The 13,538-nt window shown below is 37.1% G+C and overlaps 1 protein-coding gene across 1 annotated transcript in view; it reads left to right on the top strand.

The window, feature by feature from the left end:
- ABCD3 (ATP binding cassette subfamily D member 3) overlaps window positions 1-13,538 on the top strand; it is a 33,077-nt gene that overhangs the window by 4,176 nt on the left and 15,363 nt on the right. Inside the window, exons 2-3 of the mRNA XM_033000855.2 lie at window positions 9,501-9,537; window positions 11,880-11,981. Of these exons, the coding sequence (XP_032856746.2) occupies window positions 9,501-9,537; window positions 11,880-11,981 (139 nt within the window). The remainder of the gene's footprint in view (window positions 1-9,500; window positions 9,538-11,879; window positions 11,982-13,538) is intronic.

Raw genomic sequence — 13,538 nt, 5'->3', positions numbered from 1 at the left:
TTGTACTTTGCCCACTGTCAGTTAAAATCAAGAAAAAAGTTTAATGCCCAAGACTTTGTCACTGAGCAAGGTCTGAAAAGACTGATTTGTGGAATGGATTCCCTCCCCGCCCCCAGCAATAACATGTATTGAAATAAAACTTTGAACTAATCTTCACTGTTTTCCTAAATGATGTTTTGTGCTGTAACACAAGTACTGTCTGGTTGTGTGCAAACACAAATGTTTCCCTTTTAACAGCTGCTGTTACTAAGGTATAGCAGTTTGTTGCTGTGAATTACTAGTGTAATTGAACACAAATGATCTCAACCTTACTGGCAATGTGAGTGGGGACTGTAGTTCATGTTTGTGCCATATTAAAAAAAAATGGCCAAAACTGTTGGAGGGATGAGCTCTTATTCACCCCCCTGCGCCCCAACCTTCACACTTGTGCTTTGGTTCACCTAAACATTGGAGTTCTTCAAAAACACTAAACCCCTGTTAAATATAAACACTCAAAAAGATGGTAAATGCTGAAATAGGGTTATACAGTCTTGGATTGTAAAAGGGAAAAAAGCCCATAATGTACAATATGTAAAATAAAATGAAGTTATATGTTATCTTTCATCCACAAAAATCTAGTCCCATGTCTGTGTTATGAACTTTGTCTTGAATATTAAACATTACTGCTTCAAACAAGAAGCAGCAGAGTATTTGTTTAAGGTTTGATTGGGTCAGAAATAAAACCTTAAGAGGTGTAACATAGAGGAGCTGGATATTGCCCATTATTCCTCTAGGGAAATTCTTTCCTGAAGTTCCATGTAGTTTAAAATAAAGTACTTACACAAGTGGAGGATGAACTTGGATTACTTACAAAAACTACAAAGTAGCTTTCTGCTGGAAGAAGGGACTGAGGGGTAAGAGAAAGTAAATAGGGTTAAGAGTTTGCAATGCAAGATCAGCAAAAGGGAATAAACAGAATGGAGTTAATAGGAAGGAATTTGTAATATATGGAAAGGTAACAAAGTATTTTAGAATCAGCCCCAGACACACTGGCCTTTCCTGTCACCCAGCTGTGTCTGTTAGAATCCAAGATGATGCTAGGGTATGGACATTTAATTTTGTATAAACTGAACTTCTGAAACCCAAGTGTTTGGCATCCTTCTTGTGAAGAAAAAAAATGCATCAGGCAAGAGCAATGTATATTTGGGCTTCAGAGGTTAGATATGCCTGAAGCAGGGGGAAAAGCTCATTTGAGTTGAGAGAGGTCAACAGAGTTGTTGACATAGTGTGTATCAAATAAGGTTTTACACAGTTCATCTTGGGTGACACAAGACCTATGTACTTGCCTGTCATTGGCTTCTTGGTCTTTTTCTTCTGACAGAGTGGAAGTAGATATTCTGCTTATGTCATCACTGGACTGCCCGTGAACCTATGGTTTGGCAGTGACTGATACAAGTATGATCAGAAGTGGTAGACACACGTTCAAATGTTTGGATGAGCTTTCAGATGTAACACAGAAGTGTAAACATAGCAAGTGGTAGTTGTAACTTGAAGCAAGTCATGCATTTTTATTCAGTTTTTGTATGTTTAGGATGTTAATCTGTTTTATTAGTTTGCCTCAGTTCTTTAGGTTCTGAAGGTGTTTGGGTAAGCCTTGCTAGTGTACTTTACATGAAGGGAGTCCCCCACAACTGTTTGATAAGGAGGGTGAAATTATATTGCTGCAGGTTAATGGACTATTTCTGTGTATGTAAAAGCTTTAAAAGGAACATGTGCCACTTTGAAAAGGTGAAAGATGTTTAAAAATAAAAAAAAGTAAAAACACCAAAATGTCTATGCAACTGCATTAAAGTAGGTTTATCCTGAATGTGACTGTTCAGTCTGTTGCGTGCTGTATGTGAGCTAGCATTTAAAAAAACAGAACATACAGATGGAATTATTAGAAAATGCATCTGAAAATTTAATCTTGTAGAAAAACCTGCCTCTGGCTCAGAAAACCTGTCTTCAGCTGGAGGGTATGGAGACAGGGGAAACCAGATGACTCAGCCTTACTCCTAGCTTTCAGACTACCTTTGTTTTGGGCCTGGGTAGTTAATTAGTGGTTTCTCTCTTATTAAGCTGTATAACATGATTGCTGTCTAAGCCAAGATCTAGTGTAAGCATGTGTAATAGTGTGAAACTATTTTCTTTTTCACTTTGCAGGGAACTAGCTAGAAGTCTCTTTCCACTGTTATCCATGAGGGAGAGCTACAGCCACAGCTCAGGCGAGAGGACAAGCTTATGGAAAAACAAATAGCTCTAAGGTTTTTCTTTACACATTACTTTGTTATTGAATTGCAGACTTTTACTGAAATTTAGAATTTCCTCTACAACAGTTCTTTGTTGCCGCCTTCTCAAGTGCTTGTGGAAACTTCTTGAGCTTGAGCAATTCAGAGCCCCTGCTTGCAGTGGGATAGCTGTCTGTGACCTTCTCAGAGCTCTCTTCTTGGTTGCCTGAATACACTCCCTTCATTATTTTGGTTATGCTGCAACTAGCCACCAATATAGAGCCAAGAAAACTGAGCTCTTGGTTTCTGTGTGTGCTCAGGGTGTACTGTGTAAATGGGCATGCTTTTGGACTGTGCCCAGGCTTCTGAGTAAGGTTGCTGCCCTTGACCTGAAATAACTGTGCTGTTGCTCTCTATTCCTCTGTGTGGGATTTGCAATATGAAGTTATGTTTACCAATGAGTGTGCTATGAGTTACACTATGCAGTTCTCCTTATACCTGTTATTTCTTCACACTGTAACAAAGTATGCCGCTGAATTCCTTCATTAGTCATTTGAATTGTATTCTGTCTTTACAATGTCTCAGTAGTTTCTTGACTGCAAAACAAACCTGAAAATTGCACAAACAATGGTGAACTATTACAAAATCATTTATCTTGTGTGGGTGTTTTTTTAAGCTATGAGAATTGCCCAGTGCCATTATTCTAGAATGTAAGATCTGCAAAATACAAATACAAAGGTTGCTTAGAGGTAACAAGTCTTTGAAAAGCTCCACTTAACCCTAAAGAAGGTATTCTTCCTTTTGATTGCATTGAGCAGAAGCTAGTCATCCTACTCTACAGAAGGAAGGTAACATGACCTGAAATTTGTCGCTTTTTTGCAGTGAAGCACAACATAACATTTTCAAACCCTTATTTTCTTGTCACCTGTCATTAAGCTGGAAGTCTTGCTTATCTCTCTCTTCATCTGCAATTCCCTGTTACGCTTAGCTTGGTGTAGATTGCTTCCACTGAACTTTGTTCTGGAAGCAGACAGGTATTTCTAGAGACAGTAATCTTTAACATTTTTCTGTTTGCTAGTAAATACCACAGAACTAGACTAGTATTCCTGAGACCTCTCAGTAACTAAAATAGAGGGCCTCTTGAAGACTTTTTCCAGTTCCTTGAATCACTTTCTAATTTGTTAATCGTGAGACTAATCCTTTTTGAGTAATCACCATTGCTACATGTTTCCTTAGAGAGAGTAGCTTCACTGGTATGGAAATAGAGTTAAACCCAAAGACTGAGTGCTGTGACCAACACTTACTTGGAAACTCAGATTGCGTGGTATTATCATGAAGTTTTCTGCCTCTCCCCTGTGCTGCGCTGCTGCCCTTGAAGTAGGATCAGCTGCCAAATGCCCATACAGAGTCCTGAAACACTTTAATAGTTTCTTCAAAACATCTTGTTGGTTTTGGCTGATCATGTTTCTCGATGTTGGGGAATGGTGTTTTGTTGTATTCCCAACTGTCTATTGGGTAAGTACTTGCCTATTTGCTTATCTTTAGTGACTTGCTATTCAGTTACCATGCATGGATGAATGAAAAGTTTGGTGCAGTTGGGTCATCCCAGTACTGCGGATACCTTTCTTCACTTGCTGCGTGTATGTTTGCTGTAAAAGCTTTGTGCAGTTACATAATGAGTAGCAGCCTACATCTGAGACGCTGCTTTTCCTGAAACTTCTTCAGGTGATACATGTCTCATTATATCTTTAGGCTGTTCATGTTTCTTTTAATTTTCTTTTAAAAAAAAAAAAAATTAGGATAGAAGGCACCTCAGGAGGTCACATAATCCAAGTGTCTGCTCAAAGCAGGATCTGAATTCAGACCAGGTTGTTGAGGTCTTTGTGCATTTAGACCTTGAAAACATCCAATGACAGATTCCAGTCTTTGGACAACCTGTTGCAATGCTCTGTTACTGTAATAGTGATTTTCTAATTTTATTTTTTTTTCCCTTTACATCCAGTTAGAACCTCCCCAGTTCCATTCATCTGTTGTCTCTTTCTTCTGTGGTGGGCCCAGGTGAAGAGTCTGGCTCTGTCTCCTCAGTGGCAATGGAATGCTGCTATTTGGTTCTCCCAATGCTGCTTTTTCTCCCAGACAATCAAGCCCTTTTCTCTCAGCTTCTCCTTATAGGGCTAGGGTTCCATCCTCTTGACCACTGTGATGGCCCTTTGCTGAACCTGCTCAAGTTTGAGTTTTGGTGTTTTTTTTATACTGGGGGTCCAAAACTCATCATAGTACTCCCCATAATAAATGGTAACCTTGGTAAGGAGTGTCAAAGACACAGCTGTAATTAGAAGTGGCTTTTCATGTACGCCTATTGTAGTCACTGAAATGTTAGTTTTGAGTCTGACTTTAAACACCATGAACATAGAGGAGGATCATTTTGAAAGAATGCTTTGTTTTGTTTAGCATAAAGGTAGCAGTCAGAGGAAACACCATGAAAATTGGTGTAGATTAAACTCATGCTAATCTATATATTTTGTTACCATAGATAGTCACATGAAGCAGATGAAAGTTGTGGGGGTTTAATTTTTTTTTTTTTTTTATTGTACTAAGTCTTTATGGAAACTCCTTCTCCCTATCTCCAATATAGAGGAAGATTTTTACAAAATCGTTTTATTTGGGTATTCTGGAAGTTCATTTCATAGACATATCATCTGAATCAAAAGTACTTTGTTTTTCATTCTACATTATTTTTTCTTGGCTTTGTGATCAGTGTTGCTGCAGAGGGGTTGCTACATCAACCATGGTGATCTGTGGATGAAGTTTTGCTTCTGAAAGCAGAATTTGACTTACTGATTGCTTTAAAATTTAAGCCTTAGACTGTGGAATTTTGCAGAAAAACTTGACTAGTGTAGCAGTAATACCTGCTGAGTAGAGGCCGAGAGATGTATATAATTAAGATTTTTAATGTAAAAATTGTAAAGAAACTGTGCAGAAACTTTCTAAGTGTTGTTTCATCTTGGAATATTCTGTGTTCCTATCCTTATCCAAAATTATTCCTATCCAAATCAATAAATTTGTCTCAGTGTTAGAAATATTTTAGTACCATAACTTTTCTTATCTTTTTTCTATATATTGTTTAGGTGACCCTTTTCAAAACCCCCACCATCACTACCCCTCCTTGCCTGTGAGGGTGTGAAGGAAGCTCAAAAGTGGGAGTCTTCCCATCATCTGCTTGCTAGTTAATTAAGTCTGTTATTTTGTTACTATATTGGTAGGTCTTTTTTCCTAACTCCCTGGCAGTAAAGGTAGTTTGAGTCAAATAAGAATCTTCCATGTGGAAAAACTGAAATGTAAGCAGACATCGGAGATGAGTTATCGTAAGTTAAGTAATTTTGCTACACAACTGTATTCTATTGGCATAGTAAGAGCTTGGAAGAAAGCTAGCTTTTATATTTCTACTTTTTTTTTTATTATTTCAGGGAAATAAGTTAGAGCAGTTCGATATAAAAGTCTTTGTATAGTTTTGAGTAAATGTTACTGTATTAATTTGTACTCAACTCATGCTTTCAGAATACTCTCTTCACATGTAAACTGTCATGTTCAGTTTAAAATCACTTTATTATTTTTAAGCTGCAGTTAAGCTTTCATAAATTCAAAAATGTAGTAATTTACTTTCCTGGATAAGACTGTTTTACGATGTCTGCCATACTTTTTTCTTTTTCTTGCCATAAAGTTATCTTTTGAATATTTGTTCCTGTAGTTTTATTTTGTCACTGTAACTTTCTTTTTTTGGTCACCTAAAGCAAGGTCCTGTATTCTCTTAGTATCTGTAATATAACTGTTGAATTATTTTTGATAAAATCTAATGCCTCAAGGGAACTGATGACTGGAAGTAAAAAAGCAACCCAAGTCCAGGGATGGGAAGGAGAAAAATCTTGGAACTTTCTGATATATAAGCAAAAGAGGAGAAATGAATAGTGAACAGTCACTGCACAGTTCTGACTTTGAGGTAGAGAGGAACAGAAGTATGTTCCCTACAGGGCACGTTTCAGATCACTGCTGAATCTAGTGCTACTCCCATTCAAACTCTCTGGAAGTTGTTTTGACTTTGGGATCTTTCATTGTCCCAGCCAGTCCAGCTTCAGCCTCAATACACACACTTGGGGAAGGGTTTCATTGTGAGTACCTTGTAGAAGTGAGAGTTACTACACCAAAGTTCAAAAGTAGAGCTCTTCTGCAATTTGATAGTAGCTGCCTGGATTGTAGTAGCATTGATTGAATAAGCATGTGATGAATTGTACTAACCTGAGCTGTATCACAGCTGTTACCCATCCACATCAAGTCAAGCATCAGTAGCACTTGAGCTTCATGGCACTCCTGTGATAATAAAGAGCACAGTTTAACGCAAACTGGAATGTGATATGTGTGGATAGGGTAATCACTGAAGCTAACATTGCAGTAAAAGGCAGCCTTATGTTTCTATTCCAAGCAATCCTTACACTGTGCTGCTCAATGATGGCCCCTATACCAGAGAATTTATTTGTCCTGAAGAATTTGGACAGCACGTAGCACTTGCGTTCCTTCACCAATAAGGCTGTGATGCTCCAGCATGAAGTAAATGAGGGGTCTGGAATAAGAGAAAGCTTGAATCTATTCCAAATGTTAGAGCTCTCTGCTGTAACCAGATAGTCTTGTTGTATTCTTGCTGAGTAATTGAGGGTGTTATTTAGTCTTTAAATGCAATGAGAATGCAACCACAATTCTCACAAAAAAGTTCTACAGTAGTATAATGGAGTCAGGAGTAGTGCCAGTACGTATCAGACTGAAAAAATAAGACTCTTGAGAAGGTAAAGTTCTGCAGTAGTCAGCCTGTGGAAGTTTTTTATTCCAGGCAGAACTATGGCACAGTCTTTTGTTGCAAATAAAATGGTTCTACTTTTAAAATATGATGGTTTATTTTTATTTTTTTTTTAATAGCAAGAACAAATGATTTGGACACTAGGTAGCCACATTTATTTTTTTGCTTCTAGATAATCCATACTTAATATATAAGACTATTTCCTTTCTTATTGAAATATTAGTCTTGTTTTGAGCTTGCACTAATTTTTTTTTAGAAAAAGAGAACAAAACACTTAGGGTTTTTTCTTCATTAGATTTTGAATTTACAAATACTTAATTTTTATCTTAAACTTTATAAATATAAATTCTAATTAAATGTGAGTTTGCAATTAAATAGAAAGTTGCTATTTCTGAACAGTCCTTTCCCTTTAATGGATAATCAGTTTCAGCTGCTGAATTTCTCTCAATGGCTACTGTAGGAAATAATGTGTGAATACATGCATCAAAGGTATTCAACTGCCAGAATAATTCTGTGCCTCATCTTAATATATTAATATTTTAATGTATTCACTTCTGATCCTTTTCAAGCTGAAATAGTTGAGTATTATGAGTGTTGTGACTTCAAACATTGGCAGGCCTTGAAGCAACAAAGCTAGGAATTATTATAGCATATCTGGAAGAGCAGCCTACTTTCATTTTGCATTATGGCAAGTCATGAGTCATCTAGGTCAATACCCACACAGTCTGATAACAATTTATTCACACCTAAGTATACTGTTTTTCTGCTAATCCCAAGCCAGATGTGATTGGACTGGTCCATGCTCAAGGACACTTTTTAAAAAATAGGTCAGTCTTTTGTACTTTGAAACATTACAAGATACATTGAGAAGCTTCTTGTACCAGCAATACATTGCTCCTATGACACCAGAATGTAGTCTCTAACTGGATTGTTTCTTAGACTCTGCACACTGTTACTATTTCTGTAGACATAATTCCATCATGTCCAGATTAAATGTTATATCTCTAAATGTTATATCTTTTTTGAACTGTTAATAAGTTATTTCTCCCCCAATCTGCCCTCTGCTGCCCTTCATGTTCTTTGTTTGGTCTTTTGCACTAGTAGTCTTACAAGATTTTTATCTTCTTCTCTCAGACTTCCATCTCACCATTACTTGTAATTAAGTTCTTGTTAAACTGGCATCTCTCCCGTCTCACTTTCATGATCTCCTCCTTCCCTTCTTTCCTAATATTGCTCTGAGACATTGCCTCTTCCTTCCGTAATAATTAAGTTATTTCTCTTCACAGGTCAGTGAAATTCATAGATCTTTCTAAACATCATGAATTAAAATAGGCATGGTTTCATCCTACATATTTCCTTTGCAGATCTTAAAAGCATAGTTGTGAAACGATGCTGTTGATAAAGTCATGGGGTTGTGTGGTAGTCTGCAGCTGTTTTGATGTTGTAGGCAGAAGGAGCTGTGCCTTTCATAGGTTCTGCTTACCTGTAATTTCCTAGGTGCTGTCTCAAAAGTGTATGTAAGGCAGGCTGCTCTCAGTGTTTTAGTATGGTGACTGGGAAATGGTAGGTTAAAATTTAACATGGTTAGTGGTCCCTTTTAAACTACATAAATGCATAAACGCTCCCAACAGCTTCTTGTGCTTATGTGATGCTTGAATGTTCAGAAAGGAAGACAGACAAACTAGAACTGTCTTATGTCAGCTTCACTTTCTTACAAGGAGAGGAAGAAGAGCATTGCACTTTTGAATGTTTGTTTAGCACTAGTTGATAAATACTTCTCTAACTGTTCTGTAAAATGCAGGGGAAGGGAAAATGACAGAATGAAAACTAGCTCCCCTTCCCAATGCATGCCTTTGCAGGAACTTGGTTTCACAGGATCTTTTTTTCCCCTGCAGCTCATGTTTATGAACAAATAATATTTATATATAGTAAAATGTGTTATTTGGAAGTCAACTATAATGCAAACGAAATCTGTTTGGTTTATGTAGATAGTGTGAAACATCAAAGTTCGGTTGCTTGGATTGCTGCATCTGCTTTCATGTAGTTTTCATATGTGGTCAGTGGAACCATGTAGCCATGCTTGCAAAGTATGTGTGAGAAACATAGAAACACTAAGAATTCATGATGGTGAAGCCAAGGCAAAGCAAAACTCAAAGATGAAAGAGGGACACTTAGTTTGCCTACATGAAACTGAATGCTGTAAGGAGTAAGGTTTCATTGAAATTGTATAAAAACAGCGCATAAGTTTGATGTGAAAAGTAGCCTTGCTGTGAAGAAACTGTACTGCTTTGAAAGAAAGAGATAGAGATAAAATCCTAAGCCGTCCTTTTTGTTTCTTCTGTGTAGAGATCAAGACAAAGAAATGTGTGTTAATAACAAGTAAAATACTCTTATTTTTCCCTCTACAGTAAAAGAAGTGGAAAACAAGCATTGCAGAACAATGAGGTAATTCTTTCTTCATGTAATATCTTTTTAATAATTTTAAATAATAGTGGTGGGGTTTTTTAAGTCCCATAATTGTAATTTTATTTTGGACAAAATGATGGCTATGGTGCAGATATTGTTTGAATGATACTTCCAGACTTGCACTGGTGAGGCAAATGGAAGAATCAGGTTAATCACGTGTGGCTGAAGTTTGACTGCATAATGATATGTGCTTGAGGTGTACCATGTGCTTTTTCATCTCTTTGTGCCTCATGAATGTTTAAGGACTGGTGGTGTAAGTTTGGCTGTATGCATAGCAACAAACAGCTGCATTTAGATTTGGTATGACTTGTATTTGCTTTTTATTTAAAAGAAAAAAGTATGGAATAAGATGTTTGAGTCTGGCAACTTCTGAAAAGTACTTCAAACTTCAGGGAAATGCCAAACCTCCTACCAGATCTTTTGTGTATCTGTCAATTCATTTATTTGAAAAGGTTATATTATATGGCTTTAAGTCATTTTTTTGTTTCATGTTCAAATAAAATATGACAGTTAGCCTAAAGGGTAGAGCCCCTGATTAGAAATACTGGGTCATTTGGTGGTATGAATAGATAACTATTCCACATACTTCCATTTTTTCTGAAAACTTAAGACTTGTACTGGATGAATATAAAGGTATATATGCAAGCATCATGTTAGCTTCTAGCCAGGCCTTGACTGCACTATCTGCCACAAACACTTACATTTTGCATGGCTATACCTATTTGTAAAAATTGTAACTAGCCTTCTGTTATTCCTGCCTATCTTGGATATAATTATACTGAATGAGGAATTAACAGTCTTAAGGAAAAAAACCTCTGGGAAAGAAGATATTGGTATTAATCTAAGTCCAGCACAGAGTAGGAGCAGGGAAGAGATGAATAGAGAGGAAGAATAGGTTGAGCTCAGACATCAAGTATGTTTAGTCAGGTACTTCTGGAAATTTCGCACATCAGACATTTTGCTTGTCATTTCCATTACAGAAAAGCAATAATGTGTGGGGTCATGCTTCATTAGGCCTGGTCAGTAGTCTTTAGTTCTTGGGATTGCTTGGATTTATGTGTAAATAATTAAAATATTTTTATCATCTACCATACAGCATCCTATCTGGCTAGAATTTTTAACTGTGGTTTGCATTCTCATAGTTTTTTGCAAAGGGCAGTACTACAGTTGACTTCATCCCATGAAAAAGGGGTGTAGGCTTATTCACGGAGCATTCAGAGTAAATCTGTTTGCTGGGTGCAGAGCTTGCACTTGTTGCCCATCATGTTGCATATGTAAACATTAAGTGAGGAGATGAAGTTGGGTTCTTTGTGCAAGTTTCTGTGGTTTAATCATCCTTGGAAATAAAAAGAAAAGAGTGCTCGATAGGATTGTCTGAGACAATTAATGGTGAGTCACAGACTACTTTCTTTGTCTTCCCTACCCTGTCTCCTTAGTTTTTTCTTTCAGGTTTCCTGTCCAAGTATGTTGTAGTATTATTATAGGCATTGAAAACCTATGCTTCACATGAGTCTTGGGTAGCAAAGATAACAGGATTAGGTTGATCAGACAGGACTTGTTTTAAGTATGCATGTATGCCCTTTTAGTCTGTTTTCGGGACTGAATCCTTATGTCAAACTGTAAAAGGGCAGAAAGAAAAGATATCTGGACCGTTAACTTTTTAACAAGTATTCAGGTTAGTGAGGACAGAAGATAGTGTTATAAGGAATAAACCAATCTAACTGACCCAAATAAAAGGTGTTTGGTTATAGGATGTTTTTTTAAGTCTGGTGGATTTAACTCATTAGGAGTGTGTTGCACTGTTTTTCAGAAGTAAAGGAATAACATATTCTGGTTTCACTTTAAGCAAGTTTGGGCTGTACAGTCAAGCTTAAACCATTGATGGTTTGGACAAATGATGGAAGGCATCTTTAAAAACACTGGCTGATGGTGTCTTCTAGAAACAAGCAAATGTTAAGAGATGGCAGATTGCATTATAATTTGTAACTGGATGTTTTAATACTGTGGTCTGCATTGTTTGTGTATCACTTAATGTAGATTTGAAATAGATATTTTGTATCATGGCAGCTAATTCCTATTGCAATTTGATTTAATAGCTTAGTTCTCTTGCTTAGGATTTCTGTTAGATGTGAGGGCATATGCTCCCAATTGTTAAATTTCATTTAACTTGTGTAAGCAAGTCTTAAATTGGAGGGAAATATTGCAAATGCTGCAGAAAGTAGATAGCTGTAAATAACTTGGATAGGGAAAATATCACATCAACTTTTAAATAATACATTACCGGAAAAATACCACTCTTGTTTTACATGTTCTATATGCAGCAGAAAGAGGGAAAGAAGGAGCGAGCAGTGGTGGACAGAGTGTTTATTGCAAGAATATGTAGAATCCTGAAAATAATGGTTCCTAGAACACTTTGTAAAGAGGTAAGCATTGCCTTCAGTAACAAGCAGAAGTGAGTGGTTTTTTTGAGTCAAGTTTTCTTTTGTAATTATATCAGAATTTAAATAGAAGCATATACTTTGCTTGAATAGTACTAAATTGTACTAAATGTTTTCAAATAGCAACATACTAATATAAAAATCTACATGTATGTTCAGTTGTTAGATCACTAAAAAGTCGTATTCTGGTTTCAATTACAAGATAAACGATTTACTGTCAGCTAATAGCTACTGTCTGTAGCATATCTTTTAAAGGGTGTCCAGGTTTTGCTTGATTTGATGCAAGGTAGTATGCTTCTCTGTGCAAATGCTTTTTATCTTTAAGTAGAATGATGTTCAACCATAAATTTGCTTTTGTAACGTATCTAGGCCAACACTTATTAGAAAATGAATTTGTCAAATAGTCTGTTAGCATCATTTCAGGAAAGATGTGCAGACTAGAATTTAACAAGATAAAATTGTTTGCCTCAGCATCTTTCTCACGCTTTCCAGAACACTAACATTTTTTTAAAAGATGACTAGTTGAGCTCAGAACTTAAGCGATGAACTGTAATATAGTAGAACTTCAACATGCACCAGGCACAAGAGCAATGAATTCCAGTGTACAGAATGTAGAGCAAGCGTGACAGCTGACAGCCAGCTAGCCTGAATGAACAGGGACCTTTGATAGCTCGTTTACAAAAAGGAAGTACGTGGAAGGTAGAAGCATGGATCAGAGTGCCTCTGAGAGTGCTGACAGAGCTGGCCTCCTTTACCTTCAAAAGGTCATTCATGTCCATCAGAAGAGGTTACTGAAAATCCCCCAAAACCCAAACATTACTCCCATCTTCAAAAACAAGTATGGTGGAAGCTACAGGCTCATCAGCCTCACAATATTCCTAGTAAGGCTGTGAGGAAAATCGTGGAAACTAACTCAGGCCACATGAAGGACAAAAAGGTGATTGCAACAACCAGCCTGGATTTAGGAATGGCAGATCACACCTTACTGACCTGATTGCTTCCAGTGATGAGATGACTGGCTGTGTGGATGAAGAGAGAACAGAGGTGTTGAATACTTCGATTTTAGCAAGGCCTTGAGACCAAGGTCTCCCCTAGAACGCTGATAGCCAAACTGAATTGGCTGGATGAGTAGACAATGAGGTGGGTGGAAAACTGGCTGAACTGTTGGGCTTAAAGGTTTCTGATCAATGACACAAGATCTGACTGGTTACTAGGGGCTGTGTTTTGAGTGGGGAGTTGGAGTGGGTGACCTTCAGAGGTCCTTTGCAACCTGTATGACCCTATGCTTACGGCAGAAAGATGTCTTAGGATATCAGTAACTTCTTTATCCCTGCAATGCTCTGTCTTATAGGATGTGTCCAGTATATGTGTCAACCCAACATAGCTGTTTAAAAGACAAACTTTCTACATAAAAATGTAATAAGTATTTTATTAAAAGTATTGTATGCTAACGTGTTTCCTGCAACATAAGCAAATACTAGATTAGCTGGGGGCAGCAGGGTAATACTTTTCCGCTAGATATGGTTGGACCACTTACTAGAA

Source organism: Tyto alba, unplaced genomic scaffold (assembly GCF_018691265.1).
Source record: "Tyto alba isolate M040663 unplaced genomic scaffold, T.alba_DEE_v4.0 Super-Scaffold_1000006, whole genome shotgun sequence".
Classification (NCBI taxonomy): domain Eukaryota; kingdom Metazoa; phylum Chordata; class Aves; order Strigiformes; family Tytonidae; genus Tyto; species Tyto alba.
Note: the sequence above shows the minus strand (reverse complement) of the source record. Positions and strands in the feature narration are given on the sequence as shown.